At 26.2% G+C, this 21380-nt stretch overlaps 2 protein-coding genes across 3 annotated transcripts; one reads left to right on the top strand and one right to left on the bottom strand.

The window, feature by feature from the left end:
- Nucleotides 1–4370: 4370 nt before the first annotated feature.
- Fadd (fas-associated death domain protein) lies at nt 4371–9771 on the bottom strand. The gene is made up of 3 exons (XM_087166219.1): nt 9515–9771; nt 8141–8565; nt 4371–6015 (listed from the first exon to the last, which is right to left on the bottom strand). The coding sequence occupies exons 2-3, from the start codon at nt 8538–8540 to the stop codon at nt 5732–5734; spliced, it is 684 nt and encodes a 227-aa protein (XP_087022345.1). The 5' UTR covers nt 8541–8565; nt 9515–9771; the 3' UTR covers nt 4371–5731.
- A 257-nt stretch (nt 9772–10028) lies between these two features.
- On the top strand, nt 10029–21111 carry LOC107449449 (translation machinery-associated protein 16). Of its 2 annotated transcripts, none has more exons than XM_087166231.1 (7): nt 10029–10206; nt 13740–13834; nt 15072–15109; nt 15823–15907; nt 16728–16876; nt 19700–19742; nt 21012–21111. In XM_087166231.1, the coding sequence occupies exons 1-7, from the start codon at nt 10204–10206 to the stop codon at nt 21088–21090; spliced, it is 492 nt and encodes a 163-aa protein (XP_087022357.1). In that variant the 5' UTR covers nt 10029–10203; the 3' UTR covers nt 21091–21111. The 2 variants fall into 2 exon arrangements, with proteins under 2 accessions (XP_087022357.1, XP_087022350.1); XM_087166224.1 differs by having other exon boundaries at nt 10064–10206; nt 13740–13879.
- The last annotated feature ends 269 nt before the right edge of the window (nt 21112–21380 follow it).

Here is a 21380-nt window from a genome sequence, read left to right as displayed (position 1 = left end):
CACACATATTTCACGTTTAACATATTTTTTTGAACTAAGATTTATAACAGGGTGAGTAGCCAAATTTTTCACAAAAAAATAAGCACCTTTTAAGCACTCAAGAAATATTTTTTAAGAACTTTGAAAAATATCTTAATTAGACAGGGTTGGCAAGTTTTTGACAATTGATGGTTTTATCCGAATTTATTTACAGTGACGAAGCTAATGGCGTGTCACAAACGATGAAATTAACAAGAGAAATGAAATTTTCTATCGCTAATAGAGAAAAAAAAATTGACAATGTTTAGTTGGTCTCCGTAATCAGCAAAAATTAAGAGAGATTTTTCGATTCTATTACAGAGGGCAGAAAATGAAGTCTGAAATCTTTTGCAAAATGGAGCAGGGTTGCACATAAGAGACAAAAATCCTCACCACTGTATCCAGCTCAGTATACACAAGTGCAGACCCGCAAGTATTTCATCAAACATGTAAAACAAATGGTGTTTTCATACACGACAGACCGACGGTACAATAGATTGGGGTTGAATTAATGCTGAAAACGTTGAATAGGACAGTGTCTTTTTGCATAATTTGTGGCAAAAATCAACATGGTAAAGAAAAATATCACATTTCGGAAAAAAAGAAAATTAAGAACTTTTTAAAAACATCCATGGAAAAAAGCACCTTAAAGGGCTTTTAAAAAACAAAAATAAGCACATTTAAGCACTTTTTAAAAACGCTACGCACCCTGTGTAACTAAATTACCTACCAATGAAGAATAGCACATCTTTATAGTAACAAATTTAAGAAGTTTTTACAAGAATCCCAATAGTGGATTTTAAAATCGAGGGAAGCTGACCGGGGTGTAAGCTCATGACAAGGAATGGATGTTTTTTTTTTCATTTTCTGTACTATTTGTCCTTACTGTGGAAGCAACATTGGCCCACCTGATAGGGTGTCCCTGAAAGAGTGACCAACAAATCTGCCCTACTGATACTTGAATGACAAGTGTCAAACAGGTGAACAATGAAAAAAAATCTTGGAGACATAAATCGTGATATTGGATTTTAAACTCGTGTAAATGTAAAAGAGTAGTGTAAAACAAGCACTACGTTAAACTTCATCAAAAATAAACACACACAAAACAAAACCGGATTTATAATTACTGTAAAAATCATGAGCAAAAGAAAAACTGGGTAGTGCGACAGATAAACCAACTGAATCAATATTTATACAAAAAAATAATAACATAAATGAACTTATTGCTAATCAACCCCGTGGCAGAATTTTTTCGAGCTATGTGCGACAAAACTCTCTAGCACAAACATCTTTCCGCAAGATACTTTTAATAATAACAAACATATATGTTAATAATTTAAAATAACCAAAGAGCTGTGTTTACAAAAAAAAACTATATATATATTTTTTTAATGAAGATTTAATAATTTTTTATTCTAATATTATGGGGGATATTCTCGCATTTTGTTGGGGGGATGCACAAATTATTCCCATCTTCCAAAAGAAAAATCGTTTTGCAAGAATTCTGTAATGTTCTGCGACAATGTCGCCACGATTCTGCCACAGGACTAATCAACTCTTTGCTTTTAACACTGTAAAAATACTTTATAACACAAAAATTTCTATTCCTATTTAATACTAATAGTAACAGGAAGATAGACACTTAAGACAAATGTATACATGCTTATTGTAAAAACAATTGATATAATTTCAAATATAATATTGAAAAAATTGGTAACATGCATCATTAGATTTGGGATTCAAAATTAGCCGTGTAACACCAACAGTTAATTGAGAAACTGCTAAGATTGAGTCCTAGAACATGAAGATCTAATCATTATAACAAAAGGTTTTCCAAGTGGTCCTTTTCTTGCGTACTGTACATAAAGAATGAAGAAAGACTTGTTCAGTAAGAATAGTTTAGAATAATTGACTTCTTTTTAATGTTTCTTGACATAAATTTATAGCAATAGTTGACATGTTGATAGTAAAAAAGGTAAACAAAAGAATAAATTGGTGGTAAAATAATACATCAGACTTACAAAATTTGATATAGTAAATGAATCATGTGATACGAAAAGGATAACATATTACTTATGCTTTTATCTCTTTTCTGTATCAAGGGATTCACGTAATCTCAATAAAAAAAAATTTATAATTATAAGTAGTTATGCGAACATATTTTGTTGTATATGAATTCTGAAATATTCATCATGCATATTTTGGATGAATAGAGAATAATTAAAATTTATTGAGGTTTAGACTCATCAAATTTTGATACGAATTATTTGATACAGGAAAGATAATATATTACTGTTCTGTATCAAAGAATTCACATAATCTCAATGGAAAAAAAAGAAGAGAAAAACAATAAAAAGTAATGACAATATGTTTTGTTATTTACTAATTATGAAATATTAACAATGTATACTTAAGATGAATTGAAAATAATTAACATTTCTGCATTATAAGAGCTCCAAAAAACTAAACAAAAGGCGGAGTTTATTATGCAGAATTATTATATTATCAGGGGTCTGTTTTTAGAAGAAATTTGGGTCCGTTAACAGACCCTTCACAAATTTGTTTATCTTCATTATTGTTTTATCAATTGAATAAACCCTTTCCCGGGGGAGGGGGGGGGAGACGGTTCAAAACGAACTAATTTTTCCAAGTTTCCCTATGTTTAAATTCCAAATGTAGCAGGGTTGGGTTTTTGACGTCAAAAAGTGGTTTTTGACATGACAAGGGTATAATACTGGTTTAAACCGTCAAAAACTGAAGTTTGCCAAGAAAATATATAAACTTCAAAACTACCAACAGTTGCCATGCATTAGATTGAAATTTAATTATACTATAGGTAATCAGCAGGTTTTGAAATATTTTTTAATTAAAATTAAGGTAAAATAAAAGATTTAAAATCTCAGAAATTTATATTCAAATGCATGTGCAGAAAAATTTTGCACAAAAATTGTTTAAATATTTATATTTAAAAAAAAAATTTTTTTTTTTTGATACTTAAGAAAATTAAAAGTTTATTACTATGCATTTTTGACATATAAGGAACATATAACTAATATTTATAAGGAACTTACAAGTTATGTTGTATAAATACAAACTTGATACAAGTGTATAAATTTTTTTTTAATGTTATACCGAATATCTTTATTATCCAGTATATTAATTTGAATTTAAAAGTAGTTATATTTAAGAATAATGATAAATATAATTCATATTGTTTATTATATTTATTTATAGTTATTACATTTATCATTTTAAAACAATTTTTATCTCTTAATTTTTTTTTTCTCCACTTGTATTAAGAATACAAATAATGCATATCTTGAAAGAAGTAATTATTCAACAGCTGAATATTTAGATATTCAACAAAACTATATCGTATTCAGCAAAATGAAATTCACAAGTATTTGGATAAACTAAATTTTCAGCATAGTAAATGAATAGGCTGAATATACTGTAAATCGACACTAACTACTCTGTGTATTTAACAGAAAGCACTTAAATTTGTGTTGTCTTATGTTAAAAAGATTATTAAGAAGATTTAAAAGAATATTAAAAAGATTTTTCTTTAAAAGAAGATGTCTAATGTACAAAACTGCTAATTTTTATCTTTAAAAATGTCTAATTTTTAGTATAATCTATACTATACTCTAAATTTGGTTATAAATAAATTTCTTAATAATATCACTGCAGATTTTCAATAACACATGAAAATGAATACATAATATTACAAAAGATGTGAGTTTTAAGTATAAGATTTTGGTTACTATTCAAAATATAAGTGTTTCTTCAAAATTTTAAATTTATTTTTTCTGGAACATATTTAGAAACACTATCCCTTATAAAAAATATATAAATTTTATGTATTAATTAACTTTCACATATGAATATAGGTTTTTGACATTTTCGACAGAGAGGTTTTTGACGTGACGGTTTAAACCATGGTTTAAACTGTCAAAAACCTGCCAACCCTGAAATGTAGTATTCTAAGAAAATATTTCTACTTTTACAAACACCGTGTGCACATTCTTATTGATATTAAATGAAAAAAAAATTTTTTAAATAAATAATTGATCAATTTATATTTATTCATAAAATTAATTAATAGAATATTACGTAAATAAAACTTAATTTCTGACAATTTTTTAAATAAAATATTAGAAATTTTAGAATTGTTTAAATTTACTTAATGTGTAACACATTAAAAGTGTTACATAACTAAGTTATGTTATTTAAAATATGTCAATTGAAATTATTAAAAATGTGAGTGATTTTGTTTCCATTATTCATCCGAAATGAATATTCTTCGTTGAGACTATAGGCTAAAACTAAATATTTGCATACCGCATCTCTAATTTAGTAGCAGCAATTGTTGAGCAGAATCTTGTATCTATTTAGAATTTAAAAAATTCTTGAAAAGGTTTTTAGCAATAACAGGACCATATTTGCACAAATTCACAAAAGCAGGACCCTGGTTAAAAGAATGTGACTTAACGCTTATTTAATATTCACAAATTATGAACAGTTTTTTCACAATTTTACAAAAACAGGACCTTCCACAAAATTTCTGGACAGACCCCTGATAATGCAGAGTTATTTGTGTCTATTGATAGATGTTAGCTATGCCAATACAATGTTATTTTATGAAATAAATTCATTTAATACTTATGGAAATTAATAAAATATTTAATAACAATAATTTGAAAATAAAGAAACAAAAACTACTGTAATAGGATAGTCAGATAATTAGGCATATTTCTAAAAATTGAAAAAGGTAAAGTTTAATTTAAAAAACATAATAAATTGAGAATGGAACTGCTTTGAATGATATGATAACGATTCTAGAAGATCTATAGTAGTGACAGCAATGTTGTCAACCCCGTGGCAGAATCCTGGCGACATTGTCGCAGAACATTACTGAGCTCTTGAAAAAAGATTTTTCTTTTGGAAAGTAAAAATTTTGTTTTTTTTTTCTGCAGAAATTTGCGGAAGATTTTATCTTTTCATCAGAATTATTTTCAAAAGATGCCTTTCTCGTGCATCCAAGTGGAAAAAAATGCTTTTTCTATTCTCATTTGAGAACAATGAAAAATAAAGTAAAAAATTTGGTTCTCTCTTCTGCAGAAAATTTCGTTCTTACTTTTTTAATGCAGTTATTATTACTATTGATTTTCATATAGTTCTAAAATCCGATATTTTTAATACAACATTATTTATTGCAACAACTGAATCTCGAAATGAAAACTAGCATTCAGTAACCCTTTTTTGAAGTGTCCGATTTACTGCTAAGGATTTCACGATTTTTTAGTTTTTTTTTTAAATGAGATGATGATGATTTACAAAATTCGAAAAAGGAAATAATTAGGGTGATTACTCCCTACAAAATGTGAGAATACAGTCCATAATATTAGCATAAAAAATATTACATATTTAATTAAAACAATTTATTTGTTGATCCAAAAAGTTTCTTTTTTTTTTTTTTGAAGTTGATGCTTTTGTTACTTTCATTTAGTAACATGTATATTTGTAATTTTTAAAAGTATCTTGCAGAAAAATATTAGTATTAGAGTGTTATGTCGCAGAAAACCCTAAAAAGTTCTGCCACAGAACTAAAGAGCTAACTTAGCAAAGTTTTTTTTATTAAGAATTTAGAGTTTCAATAACACAGAAGTCATTCATTCATCAATAAAATTAAACCACAAACAATAAACATTTCTTATAAACAAAGTTTCACTACAGGCTTACGAAGGTGGGATCCAATGCCTTTCCTTTTACAGAGTCGGGCATCCAAAGCTTTGTCTAGCTGTTCAACGGTGGCATTCTCTTTTTCATTTTTCATCCAATATTCCATAGCTGCTAAAACTTGTTTCTTTGGATCTTTAGGATATGTTTCATAAATTTCATCGATAATACCCTCTTCTACTTTCAGCTGACTAGTTAAAACTCTCCAAAATTTCAAATCAATTTGGTCTGCTACATTTTTTATGGCATCCATCAGATCTGTCATTAAAATAAATAAATTATAAAATAATTTAAATCAAGAATAGGAAAAAGTAAGTTATAATAGAGCTTAAAAAAAAGTTTTTTCTGTATCAAGAGCTTAAAAAAACTTAAAGAAATGTACTTTCAATTAATCAATAGCTTTAACGGATATTATAATAGCTACTACAGAGTCACATTTAACATAGAGATTCATATTCACAAATCATTAATCAAACATTCTGCAAGTTTAATAACTTGTTTTATACTTGTGGCAAAGTTAAATACTTGTGGCAAAGTCTTACGGCTAAATGTGGCATCATTTTTTTTTTTTAAATTAAAAATAGTATTAGAATATACCTAACTAGAATATAACATTTGTACTAAATATGATTGCCAAACATAAATTAATATTCACTACTTACATTTTTTTGATCCACTGAAAACAGCATTTTAGTTTTAGAATTATTATTTTTTTTTATGGTATTCAAGTTTATGAGTGAAAATAACCTATGCTGAAATAAATTTATAAGTAGGATGTAAATGAGAAGTAAATTTATATATTTGAATATGTTACAAGATGAGGAGTATATGTCATGAAGTAAATTTATTTCACTATATGTAAAATAATTAAAAATCATCCATTGCAAAAAGAATAAAAGTATGATTAGTAGATTACGATGATTCGGTAGTGCTAAGTACTAGAAGGTACTAAGCAGGGTTGGAGTTTTTGCCGGCAAAAAGGGGTTTTTGCCAGGACGGTGGCAAAAACCTGGTAAAAACCGGCAAAAACTGGTAAAAACCGGCAAAAACCAAATTATCTAAATTGCTGATTAAATATTATTGCAAAATACTTGAAACAAATTTAAATCAATCATAAGGAATAATAATTTTGATACATTACATGAAAAAATTATTTTTAACATATTAATAATTAATATAATGGTAATAATTTTTAAAAGATTGAAAGTTTGTGATCTCTTTTCATTTTAGAATCCTAAAATAAATGTTTTTTTACAAATAAATAAATATTATTATTTGCATAATATTGTTATTTATTATAAAAAAATATTATTTGTACAATAATTAACTACACATATTGATAGATATTTTATGTTTTAAATTATAGTTATATTAATTTAAAATAAGTTCATTTCACTGGAAAAAAAAAGAATAATCACAAATTTTCCAATCAATAATGTTTTAAACTACTAAAATGATATATTATTACATTATCATTTAATTATGGAATAATAATTTTGTTAATTTTTTTGTAATTATTTATATTTATAGTATATATTTCAATTTTAGGAATAATTTTGCATCAAAAATGTGTTTTTGTCCTCTCATCTTGGAAAATATAGGTTTTTGCCAATTTGCTTGGCAAAAACCTGTTTTTGCCAGGACGGTTTTTACCGGTATTTACCATGGTTTTTTCCACCTGTGGCAAAATCTTGCCAACCCTGGTACTGAGACGAAAAATAGCTTACGGTAAATTTTTACACCACAAGAAAAGTTTTACTCAAGAGCTTAAAAAATTCATTAAGTAAATCTTGGACAGTAAATTTCATTTAGTCATTTATATTTCATTCAATTCTGAATATATTGAAAAAATTTTAAAAGTTGTTAAAACTAGTGACAAACTAGAAATGCCAAATAGACAATTGTTGACATGATACAATACAGAATATATTTTGTGTTTTTATCAATTGTGACAGCATTTTGTAAAAGAAATAAAATAAAAATATCATGAAGTAAATCTTGGAAAAAAAAAATTTATTAAGTCATTTATATCCCAGATAATTCATTGATAAAATTTAAAAATAGTTCATGCTGGTGCTGACAAACTAGCATTGCTAAATGGATAACTGTTGAGATGAAACAACTTTTCAAAATACATTTGGTCTTATCATCAATTGTGACAGACAGCATTTAGTATAAGGAATAAAATAAAAATATTTAATAAATCTTAAAGGACAATCAATCTTAAAAATATATAGATAAGTTTTAAAAATTAAGTAAAACACAAAATATTCCAAACGAAATTTTAAAAAAAATAAAGTATCTTAAAAATAAAAAACACCAATGGAAATAAAGACAGTAGTAGTAATAATATTTGAATTAAAAATAAATAACATTGAATTACCATTGTTTGAAGAATTAATTCTCAAAGAACTTTTTTGAGAACAATTTCCTTCCAGTTGTAAACATGAAGAAGAAGGACAATAGTCAACTTTCTGACCACAAAGGCATACAATAGCTTGGCCTTCAAGATAGCATTGTTTATAAAGTTGTATTACTTTTTTAATGACTTCATTTTCTAAAATTTCACCAATATAAAATAAAGGCATAGGACTCTGATAGTTTAGACAATCTCTTTCTTCTAAGACAGTAATTAAATCTTTAATTGCTCTAATTTTTTTTAAAGTTCTTGGTGAATCTATATCTCCTTTAAAAAAGTTTTTCAATTTTTCCAAATCATACTTATCACCTATTAGCTGCATTACATAATTTTTGGTTTTCGTATACCTTTCTTCGTTGGCCATTGCTGTTCAAAAATGTAAACTTTAACTGAAACAGAAAATAAAGATCATAGATAAAAAATGAATTATATATTACAGAATTACATGGTATCTTTATCAGGAGAAATTTATGCTTATGCAAAGCTCACAATAAAAACAATTTTTATATTTAAATCACGTTATATATCCCTTATGCTTCAAATTTATAAGATTTAAATGCCAAAATATAATGCAAAACTTAAGTTAACACAATTTAGAATATTACCTTTCAGTTTTATGTTTTTGAAATTAGTTCTGTGTCATTTAGATGTGAATAAATATTCATGGTATTTGTTTGCACTCAAATGCAATTTTACATTGAAACATTAATTTACATCTGGAAATTAGGTCTCAGGGGTTTTTACATAATTCTTTATCGATTAATTGTAGGTTTCTGAAAACTAGTTATCTGCCCTTTAGGAAGAAAAAAATTTTTTTTTTCAATGTCTGACTTCTTTAGTGATTATGATTAGTTTTTAATATTTTTTGGGGCTGTAACACAGCATTTGTCTTGCTTAACCCTTTACCATAACAGAAAATTTCCTCAATTATTCAAAAATAAACTAGTTGTTTAAATTAAAATACGCTGATGGAGAAAAAATACAATAGAAATTTTCTTACTTGTACAATCATAATTATAAAGATTCAAATATTTTAAATTTTACCTATTAGTTTCTATTAAGTAATGACAAAATTAAATTAATTGAATTAAACTTGATTACAAGAATCGACATTTTGTCAACAAATTTAATTGAGAAAATTTGATAAAAATTCTGAGAAATATCTCGATTTGTGGGGGCATTTTATAAAATAATTTTCTAAGATGTTATTTACTATATGGGATGTATTTTAATCGCCCTTTTAGTACTTATTAAGCATTAATTCATAAAAAGAGTTCTTTTTAAGCATTAAGTGAGAAATTCTTTTTTTTTTACAGTAAAAAGTTAAATAATACAAACCTTTAAAAGTGAACTGCTTACAAAGGGCTGCAAAAGTTTTCATACATTTCATTAAAAGAAAACTAATATTCTTTGATTACTTGATTCTCAGTTTATTTGGAAATTTTATAATGGAAGAGACTTCCGAAAAGTATGGTAAGGAGTTTTCCTGGAATTATTAGAAACTTATTGTTAGAAATTAATCGTTTTTACTTAGCATTCCATAATGATGAAGACGGAAGTTTTACAAACATAAAAGTTGTCGTTTGTTTTTCAATAAAAACGCTTCCAGCTACTTATTTCTTTTCTTTCAGGGTAACTTCCATTCATTAGGAACAGCTTACTTTGCATGCGATACATGCAACTTCGATTATCGTCCAACAAAAAGAGGAACTTGATTGGTGAGTTTTTCTTGGAAAATGTGATTCACCAATCAAATTCTTAGTTTCTCTTGATGGTGATCCGTAGAGCGTGATGACCCTCATTTTAATTTATTACTGTGTGTGAGATTTTTAACTGGGCAGAAATAGATAGCAACTAATTGAAAACAAAAATATTGCGCATGTCGTCCTCGTTGTTGTCATCTTTACTAAACTGTTTCTTGAAATTTTAATTTTAAAAAAATAAATTTTATTCTTTTTCTTTTGTTGATACTATTATTATTATTCTTATTTTGATAATACCTGACATTTTCGCTTTTTTTTCTAAACATGGTATGTTAAACTTCGTCAAGCTGAGTAAAATTTATTTCGAAAATTGTTTAACTTCAAAATAATTAAAATGTTTTTAAAGACTGTTATTAAACTTTCAAAAATGTTGTTTTTTGTGATGGGTAATTAAGTTTGCCTTATAGGCAGCGTAATAATCATTTTGGTGTATTATTTTATCAAAAGAAAATTTCTACAAATTCTGTATTGAAATTTATGATTTAACTTAATTCTTGCAATCGATTTTTCTTTTAAATAAATTGTTTATTTCTAACTTCAGTAGCAAATAAAAGTGCTTTGTATAAAGTGACCACACGTCCCGATTTTGGCGGGACAGTCCCGCTTTTTAGTGGACTGTCCCGCGTCCCGCCGATTTTTAAAAATGTCCCGCTTTTTAGAAAATATCTGCATTTCTTATTTTAAATGTACTGTAAAAATATATTACCTATTATTTATTAAGTATTATGGTGAATATAAAGAAATAAAAAATACATTTAAAAAAGCACGTAAAATGCATGCAGAGTAAACTAAATTAGGCAATGTACCGAGTTAGATTTACTCGGTGGTGTTCGATCATTGTCGTTACGTCTCGGCTTAATTCAGATAAGTGCATACAGTGCAGTTTGTTGTTTTCAATTTGACGTTCGGTTTGACTCATTATTTGATTGACGAAGATAGTGGTAGAGCAATAGTCGCCACAACGTAACGGTCAATAAGGCAAAATTTAATACTCTTTTTTAGAATATGTAGTAATTTTTTTTATTCATTTCTAGTATTTACCCACAGAATAAAAGATGAGTAAAAAAAGAGCATGCAAATTTAATGAAGAGCTAAGCAGAGAATTTCAATTTATTAAAAAAAACCAAAATAGACTATATGGTACGGTGTGATAAATGCAATACTGAATTTTTGGTCTCAAATGGTGGAAAAAACGATATTACTAAACATCTAGCGACAAGGAGGCTCAAACGATTTTTGAATAATGCCGCTTCCTCGTCTGAAATGGAACAGTTTTTTCGCACTGCTAGCTTTGGCAACACGGAAAAACAGCTAGCACTAGCGGAAGGGCTATTTGCTTTCCACACCATAAACCTTGATCTCGAAATCAAAGTTTCAGATCAATGAATTCGACGTCGCAAATGATCAAAACATTATACGACAAAAAATATGCATGTGCAAACGACAAAAAATATGCATGTGCAAGGACAAAAACCGAAGCAATTATTTGTAATATTTTTTCACTATATTCGTTTTCACAATTGCAGAAAGAATTTGAAAAATGCGCATTTTGAATTCTGATGCTTCCAACCACAAAGATTTAAAATTTTTCCCCACAATTGTTAGATTTTTTGATCCAGAAACAGGAATTAAATATAGAATATTAGATTTTGTTTCATTGCCGAGTGAAACTTCAAATAATTTTTGATTCAGTAAGTACTATTTTAAAAAAGAAAAATTTGAACATATGAAATGTTACAGATGAAAAAATTAAATGTTGGTTATCTGCAAATGTGGACACAGACAAAAAAATGGACCGAGTTATTCCTTCATTTTAAACAGAATAATATTCCTTATCAAAATATTTTGAAAATTGTAGAATTCGCGCTCTTCCTTCCAAGAACAAATGTAGCAACAGAACATGTTTTTTCTGGTATCAATTAAATATGGACAACTGAAACAACGCAGTTGAACATTAAAACTTTAAAAATCTATTTTAAGTGTAAAATATAATTTGTCCAATTCATGTGAAATATTTCACGACATTTTAATAAATGATCCGAATCTATTGCTAAGTATTCACTCAGATCAAAAATATGACCGTGAAAGAAAATCATACTTTTTTTTTAAATAAAAAATTTAATTTGATTAAAAATCATGATGTTCAAATTATTTTTTACAAATATTTTTATAGTTACCAATAATTAATAATAAGTACATTTTTGTACAAGTATATGAATGTATACAATAAAATATATATATATATATATAACTAAATTGTAATTCTCATTTCATCCCATTTGTCCCGCTTTGTCTCAATGAAAATGTGGTCACTTTAGCTTTGTAGTGTATATTTTCCATTCAGGAATAAGATAGAACTGAAAAATCCATTATCTTCAAGCCTCTACAAAATTACAATCAGTGAAGATAATTCAAAATTTTTATATGGTCACCGTAATATTTCAATTAGATTATTGTTGCTTGGTTCTTATAGTAGCCACCTTTTCAAGCTATGTATCCCTCACAATACATAAATTTTATACATTTATATTAGATATATAAAGATATACATTTTAAAATAACTTGAATAAATAAATTCTTTGTAGCTGTTAACTTTTTTACACAAAATTATGATCAATTCAAATGTTGCAATAAAGTATATAACTCTTTCTATTCATAAAGACTTGATCACACTTTTTTTATATAAATTTGAAAATAAATTGAAAGTATAATTGGGAAGTATATTTTACACAGGGATTTGAATTAACAAAATTTTCTGCTCTGGACCCGATTGGTTCAGTACTCCTCGTTTATTTACATTATGTTCTCGTGGATATGAAATTTTTAAAGACTTTACATGTTGGTTAAATATTAAGTCAAAAAATATATATTTTCCCCTTATTCTAAATTATAAAGGAAATGCATATGAAGTTTTAAGTTATGTAAAAATGGTTATAATCAACAAAATTGTCTGTGTTGCTCCCACTTAGGTTATTATTATTTATTTACACTATAACATTCATTTGTTAGATTTTTTTTATAAAAAAGTTAGGAAAAATACATTAGTAATTAAAAGTGCATTTGTCATTTCTAATTGTACAGCGGTAAAGGCATTAGCATCATAGTGGCATTAAGACTGGCAGTCAATTCCTCCTGACCAACAACTTGCTGTTGTAGGATTTAGAGTTGGATTTAGATTGGTTGACATAATTACTAAGTTATTTATGCTGCAATATTTGACAACATATATTTGCTTTGGACATTTTAATTAAAATTTTAAGTTTGATAAAAGTGGTAAAAAAAATGTAAACTTCATGCTTTTTCTTAGATCAAAACTTATAAAAATTGTTTTCAAACTGTTTTAAGATATTTTTCAAGCACATGATTTTTTAGTGTTTACTGAATTAAAAATTTTTTGCAGGCAAAGATGTTTTATTGAAGCCTATAATAATTACTTGAAAACTTGTTTGCAAATTTGTATCGCCAAGCTACTTCAGTATTTTTCATTCTAATTGGATCACATTGTTTGTATTAAACACCAAACAACATTTTTGTGAACTAGTTTACTTATTAATTTTTGTAATTCTGTAACTAATTTCATAAAATATCACAAGCACTATGTATAATAAAACAAATTCTGTTTTCTTTTTTCCTTTTTTTCCCTTTAAAAAAGAAGAAAGAAACTAGTTTTGTAGAAACATTACCATAATATGGTATATTATAGTTTTTGATCAACTACAGTATTTTCACCTATTTGTTTATATTTTTAAGCTGCACTATTTGTTGTTTTAAAAAATAATTGATGTTTTATTTTTATGTAGCCAAAGGTGAAAAAAAGCTCATCTTTCATTCATCCAAACAGCCGAAAAGCTATGCAGTTATCACGTGAAAAGCATAGAATCATAAAAGTTGAAAGGTTTTGTACTCATTCTTTATATTGTGGCTTTGGAGTGATATTATTGTAATTTTCCCTGTTATATTTGTCTATTTTACAATGACTTATCCAGTAACCTTTTCTGGTAATAGTTTTAATGTTTGAAAAACTCTTTTTAATTTTCATAAATCTCTTAACATTAAAATAAAACATTTTTGATTACAATTTATTTATTTGTTTCATCACTCATTTGTAAGAATAATTTGTTATTAATTAGTAATTTTGCATGATATACCTCTTTTCCAAGACTAAATGTAAATTATTTTTCCTATTTGTTTTACCATAGTTTTTGATCGATTGAATCTAGAAGTTCTTGATTGCATTTATAAAGATAATTTATTTGCTGCAATTATACAAATTTAAATTGTAACAAAAGTAATTTTGTAACAGCTCTTTTGAAGTTCAAAACTTTTTGTCTTAAGTATTCTTTGTTTTGTTGACCAGAGAGTGTAACATATTCAGTCTTTAGTAGCCAAAATGACCATCAATAATGGGAAGACCTCATAACTTTGCTCATTTGTCTATGTTCATCAAATCTCTTCCTGTTTTTTTCTTTTCTTTTAATGATGTGTATGTTGTTGATGTGTTGTAATGATAAATATCTCCTCTACTGGGAATTACAATATACCAATATTATTCATCAATTTTTCACACTTTATCTTAACAATGTAGTTTCTAATGTAAAATACTGTGAGAAACTTACAGAATCAGCAAAGTAAAATTTTGAAAAAATATATTTTTTGATAATTTGCTGTGTTCTAAATTTTCATTACTCTATATGTGTGTGTTAGGGGCTCTGTATAAATTGTTTAGATACATTTTAATGTTCAAGTAAGCTTAATTATCAGATAACAAAAATTTAATAGAATATACAATTTAAATAAGAAAAATATTGCATTGGCAGAACTTGCAAAATATATAATATAGTAGGAAAATAAAGTGTGGAAGTTATTGTTTTCTTAATAATTGCTTGTATTAAAAATTATTATTATTTTTTTTTTAAATGCTTAACTAAAATTAGTGTGGTTGAAACATGGCCATCATAAGCTATTCAAGTTATATTGAAATGAATGTTCTTTCAAAAAAGAATTATTTGAAAATAATCTTTAAATTTTTTATTAATATTATTGTTATATTTCAATATTCTCATTAGTTAAATTGTTTTTTATAATAGTTTTTCTAAAAAAGATGCACTTATCTTTTTTACTTAATGTTTTAGGAGAAAAGAAGAATCACAATTAAGGCAACAAGCTAAATGTAAGAATTTTTACACTTTTTGTGTTATAATGAATAATTTTCCTTTTCTATAATTTTCCTTTATAAAATGTTGATTTATCTTTTGTTTACTTCAAATTTTCTTAATTCACCTTTTACCTTGCAAACTTTTTACATTTTAATAGCAACAATAACAGACAGAAGAAAGGTGCTCTGATTGACTAGCATTAATTTAGCAATCATTTCGGCAATCTTGGCAACACATTTGGCGGCAAATTATCAAACCTTCCTAAAATTCCAAGACTCTAAATTCAATTCATTATGAAGCAAGGTAGCCAAGAATTTGCTAGAAGCTTGGCAGCTTTTCTTCAACAAAAAGGTTGCATTTTGTTTTTGTTGTAGGAATCAACCTTCCTTTGTTAATACAGAATCACATTGTGCAATAAAGGATTTATTTATGGACATTACAAATTGTTAATAATACTTGATAATTATTGATGAACTTGTGGTTACCCCAAAAAATATTGATCATTTGGAGCGCCATGGCCATAAAAGATTGGAAAAGGTTATATATTCTGATGTGTTGCATTTTAATCTATTTTTTACCTATACATAAAAATTGTCAGCTACTTTTATTATAGTTTATATCTTCTGATATATTTGTAATATTATTTAAATGCCAATTATTTTTTATTGTAAAATTTGTGCTTTTTAGGATTAATTATATCTCATTGTGTTTTGCTTTTTTTTTTCAGTAAAGAAACTAAAATGGTATAAAGATAATATTGATGTAGAAAAAGAATGTTATGCCCCAGAAGAACTCAGACAGTTAATTGAAAAGTAAGTTAATAATATTTCTATCATATTTAGGTCTTGTGCATTTTTTATAACTTTTCTTTTATTGTCTTCCAAAAATAATTGAAACAATGTGACTAATTGTAAAATAAATTTATGATTTGTAGCTACAAAAAGCAATATGAAAATATATCTACCTTCATTAATTAATTACAGTAGATGAAATGAAACAATTCTTTTATGTGTCCAATTTTCTCTTTCTTTTTTTCTTTACTTTTTCATGAACTTTATATGGTTGTTGGTAAAGTAATTATTTACTATATGAAAAATCCACTTCTTTCAGTCCTTTCATTTATTTTTATTTATTTATTATTATTTATTTATTATTATTTATTTATTTTTAAATTAATGCTTAAAAGCAGCTTTAGTTCAGTCTGATGCTTAGTTTTGTCGGTACTTAAGTTAGATAAAATGAAGTACCAGACTAAACTAAAGAGGATTTCAGACTTTGCTTTTTTTTTATAACAAAGTTATTTAACAATTTATTGATTATATCAAATTTATACAAATGTTTTGTATAATTTGAAAAATTTTGTTTATTCATGTTGCTTTGACACACTATTTTTTTTTTTTTTTTAATGAAACATAGTTTTAAAGCCATTTAAATAAAAGTATAATAAAATTATAATATACTATTATTTTTTCCCTAGCAAATTTTACTTTTTTAAAATTTGAAACAAAAGTAAACTTAATTTGACATTTAATATAATATTTTGTAAAACATATTTTAGCATTCAACTTGTAAATGTTTTCATTTTTTTAAATGTAACATTCATCAAGGCTATTTTTTTTTATTTTTTTTTAGATACTTTCAAAGGTTTAAAGAGATTGAGGATAAATCTGAAGAACTGAAAAGCATAAAAGGTCGACATAATCAAGATCGAATGTCCAACGATTATAAAATAAAGTTTTCTGTTGATCGGGATAAGGAAGAATATGAAACTTCTGGCATAGGTAAAATTTGTTTCACAATGAAAAACTCATAGTATTATCTCATATTTACTAATGCTGGTTTAAGTTTTTGATGTTTGGAAACCATTTAGTATGCTAACAAAAACATATTTTAGCATATTTTTTTTTTAGAAGCAATGTTAAACATGTTTCTATGTAGTCTTTAGCTAACTAAAAATGCTCATGATGTTTTTTATCATTTGGGGAAATGTTTTTGACGCATCTTAATGTAACCTAGTGATTATATGACAAGTAGCGTCAAATTAAAATTTTTGAATCAGCTGCAATGTCTCTGTGTTAAATATATTGTGATTTTTTATTCCCACACTTTATGAAATCACAAATCATGCAATAAGTTTTGTGCAATTTTTAAAGAATTTAATGTATCGAAATAATTTTTGTACATCATGATGAATTTAATCTGTGTCAATTATAAGTGCTTAATAAAGAAAAATTCAGAATATTCAGTTGAACCCCGTGAAAAGAAACAATCTTATGCTTAAGCTTATACACAATTTGTGTATCTAGAATGAATTCAGGGAATTCAGCAGTTTTCTTGGTTTTGATATAATAAGTGCTTGGTTTGTAAAACGCCTCATTTTTATTTGAGGAAAAAATGTATAGATACTTGTATCTTTGTATTGTTTAAAGATAGCTTTTATGTAAATTTCATTTAAATAAAAAATGTATTTTATTTTAAGTGGGTTTTAATATGTTTTTATAATATTAAATGCATAATCTGTGCAATATCTAAATTTTTATTTAAGTTTTGATATTTTCCTCAAAATAGCCTTTATTTTTTTTTCCGTCAAAAATGCGGAAATCTTGTATTTTTCCAAAAAATGAATTATGTATAGTCATTTAGGGTCACTTTTCAGGTTATTTGACGTTCAAAAAATTTTAATGATAAAACTATAAATTTTTCCTGTTTTTTTTTTATTTATTTTTTTATTTTTTAACTGTGTCTTTGGAAAAATTTTTTTTTTTTAAACTTCTAATCAGTTCAACAATTTGGGGCTCTTTCCTGAGGTAAAATGAGTCATGATGCCCAAGGAATGTTTTTATAATGTGTTGAAATTAAAATATGGCTTGTTAAGTATTCTGCTAAACAGTATTTTTATCTTGGTAATTTATTTCAATAGTTTCATCAAAACAGTATTTATCTGATTAATACAAATGTCTTTTTTGAAACTTTTAAAATATCAATCTTTTCTACTACATCAATATTTTCTTTTTTTAGGAAAACATCAGAATTCTCTAATCTTAACTTAGTTTTAATACCCTTTTTTCTCTCCAAAGTTCACTCTTATTCTTGACATTCTTACAAACAGATCTATTTGTTGTGAACACATTTTTCTATTCTTGCAAAATGTAGTAGTTCAAAGTTTTTTTTTTCAATTGTTCGTGAAGTAGCACTTGATTGATCTGGTTATTATGATCAAGATGACACCTGTTTAATCTTTGAATTGCCATGATAATAAATCTTTGTGTTAAGAAAAATATAACCCTTTTAAGATGATTTAGGATGTTTTCCTAAACTTTTGTAAGGAAATACTTCAAAATTGCATGGGTTTTTATTAAAATATAGAGATTTTCAAAAGTTATCATACAATCAGCTTTTCCTGTATTGCCATTTCCATGAATCTATCATTTTTCATAATGACAAATATTGGTTTAAAAAATATCTCAATGTAAATATTATTTACATTGAGTTATTTGTAAAATGTCCAATTTTACTCCATGATTTATTTTTCCCTGATCCCATTTAACTAATTTAATCTTTATATTAAATGGATTTATGTTTATGTATTTTTAGGCCTGTTTTACATCTAAGAAAAAAAATTTTGAAAGATGATTTATATGTGTTAGGTTTATTTAACTTTTCTTTTGTTTTTAGATCAATTTATGGGTGCTACTCTTTAGTCTTGAGGACTGAAATCAGTCTTGTGAGAATATCAATCAACTGATTAGATTAGATCGGTTCTCCAATTAATATTTATTCCCATTTTTTTAAAATTAATTTTTAGAAAATAAGTAAAATTTACTATTTTACTGCAAAAAAATGCAAATTAAAAAAATCTGTTAAAATAAGAAAAAAATCATACTTTTTATAAAAACATTGTTATTTTTCATAATTATTGCGAATGATCAACTAATGATGTCACACCACAATAAAAGAATAGCATTTACTAACTTCAACATCTGCTTGCGTTCACAAAATTTGTATTATAAATCTAAATCCACTAGAGTTTGTAACTTTTTTCTCTATGTTTTAAGATTCTGGACAAAACTAAATTACGATTATTTTCTTTAAAAAATGAAGCTTACAGTTCTAGTACAAAACATTTATCATGATGAAGAGAAAAATAAGTAAAGAAGTTCAGTCTTGAAATATTTTCAGAGTAGCACCCACGAGTCATTGCAAATAATTAAAAGTTTTCACAGTATAATAGCATTTGTCTGTCAAGTACCTTCACGAAACTGCAAAGTATTTAGTTGTAATTAGTTTATTATCTATCAAAAATTGAGCTTAACTTTTTCTTTTTATATTTTGGTCATGCTCAGTGATAATCCAATAGGTTCCACTTGCTATTCCAATTTTAACTGTTCTTAGTTTAAATTTTCAGATCTAGATACCTGTATCAAGTTTAGACGAAGCTTAGATTGACAGATCTAGATACCTGTATTAAGTTTAGACAAAGCTTAGATTGACAGATCTAGTTACCTGTGTAGCTAAATAAATATTTTTTCTTCAATGCAGTTAGCTATTTATTGTGTTTCGATACCTCCTATCATGTCAATAAATAGTTTTTTTTTTCTTTTTAGAAGTGCCAAATTTACTAAAAAAAGATTCATTTGCTTATTTCAAGTAAGTATTATTCTACATGTCTTTTGCTCTTTTAAAAAAAAAATTATTCTTTTGATTGAAATTAATGCATACAGTAGTATATATATAACATTGTTTTACCCTCCAATTTTACATATTTTGATGTCTTTCGTAGATCTCTTATGATAACTTCTTATCTCTTTATTTTTTTATTGTGCTTTATAAGTTTTGATCCTTTTAGAAAAATGTGAAACATTTGGAGACAATAAGGTTACCTGATCAATACAATTGAAACATACCTTTCAATATCTTTTTATCAGAAAATTTAATGAAAACAACAAACTGATTATTTGTGAATATGTGCAAAGAAATATTTCAATTATATGTCGCTATCCAACTACGAAGCATGTAATCCTTTTCAAGAGAATGTAATTTTAAAGATTACTCTAACTATACTGGATAACGAAAAACTCAATAAAATATTCTTTTTTAATGTGCGCCCAAATTAAAAGCTATCTGGATGATAAGTGAGTTTTGAATTTTTAATGTATAAAATATTAACCTATATATGTGTAGGAGGCTTTAAAAAAATTAACCTAAAATATGTGCCTGAAAAAAAGTTGTGAAGCAAGTCTCAAGTCTCACATTGCTTTAAAAACATACTTCATTCCTTACTGTTAGGCTAGGATAGCCTGATTGGTAGGGTATTGAGCCCAGGTCCAAGAGTTTCTGAATTCGATCCCCACTGACCGAAGGCTCCCAGTGTACAAAATGGTGACTGGTGTGCACTAAATCTGTCGAGGGTAACTAAGTTCACCAAGTTCATGTAACAAATCAATACCTCTGGGGGTACTGGATCAGAGATAGATCATGCTCTGGTTCCTGATCTGTAAAATATGTGTGTGGCAGAAGTCAAAACTCTTGGCTATTGATGGTACCACTGGAAACCAAGAAACACACCCCTCTGCCTTAAAAATAGGCTTGTCAGTAAAGGGATAAGATATTTCTTATTGTTTTATAATAAAGATGTAATGACATATAGTTTCAGGAAACTTTAATTTACAATTGATTGATTTGAAATTAAATTTATTTATGAAGTTAATTGTGCTCACATTAGTCTCTTTTTTTTAACAAAAACTTTTTTTTTATAAAATAGTTTAACAGGAATGGAGTTTTTCTTATTTATTTTTGCTGATATTGTTAGTTTGAAATATCTAATTGTAAAGTTAACTTTAACATAGAACTCTTTTTTTTATATATATATGCTATGAACTTAATATGAATGATACTAATTAAATATTTCTTTTTTAGGAATTGGAATGGTGATGTACGATATATATCTATGATTGAAATGGTGACGCTAACAAAGAAATTAGTCAAATCTAAATAGTGTATTAAATATTTATTTTAATTTTAGTGTTTCTTTACTGGCTTTGCAACGAACATCAAACAAAAAAGTTTTTTTTTGTACATTTTGTTGATTTTGTATATAAAAAAAATTTCTTATTGATAGAAATTGCTGCTAAAAACAATAGTTGCTGATTCAATATTTTTAATTAATGATTTTATAAATAGATATAAAATTGCATCCTTACTATTCAAATTTATAAACTTGCTTATAAAGTCTTGCTAATTAACAGTTGGTTTCAACAAATATTGATACAACTGTAGTCTAATTAT

Source organism: Parasteatoda tepidariorum, chromosome 1 (genome assembly GCF_982258835.1).
Source record: "Parasteatoda tepidariorum strain Cologne lab strain chromosome 1, Ptep-v5.0, whole genome shotgun sequence".
Lineage (NCBI taxonomy): Eukaryota > Metazoa > Arthropoda > Arachnida > Araneae > Theridiidae > Parasteatoda > Parasteatoda tepidariorum.
The sequence above is the reverse complement of the archived record's forward strand: the minus strand, read 5'-3'. Positions and strand labels throughout refer to the sequence as shown.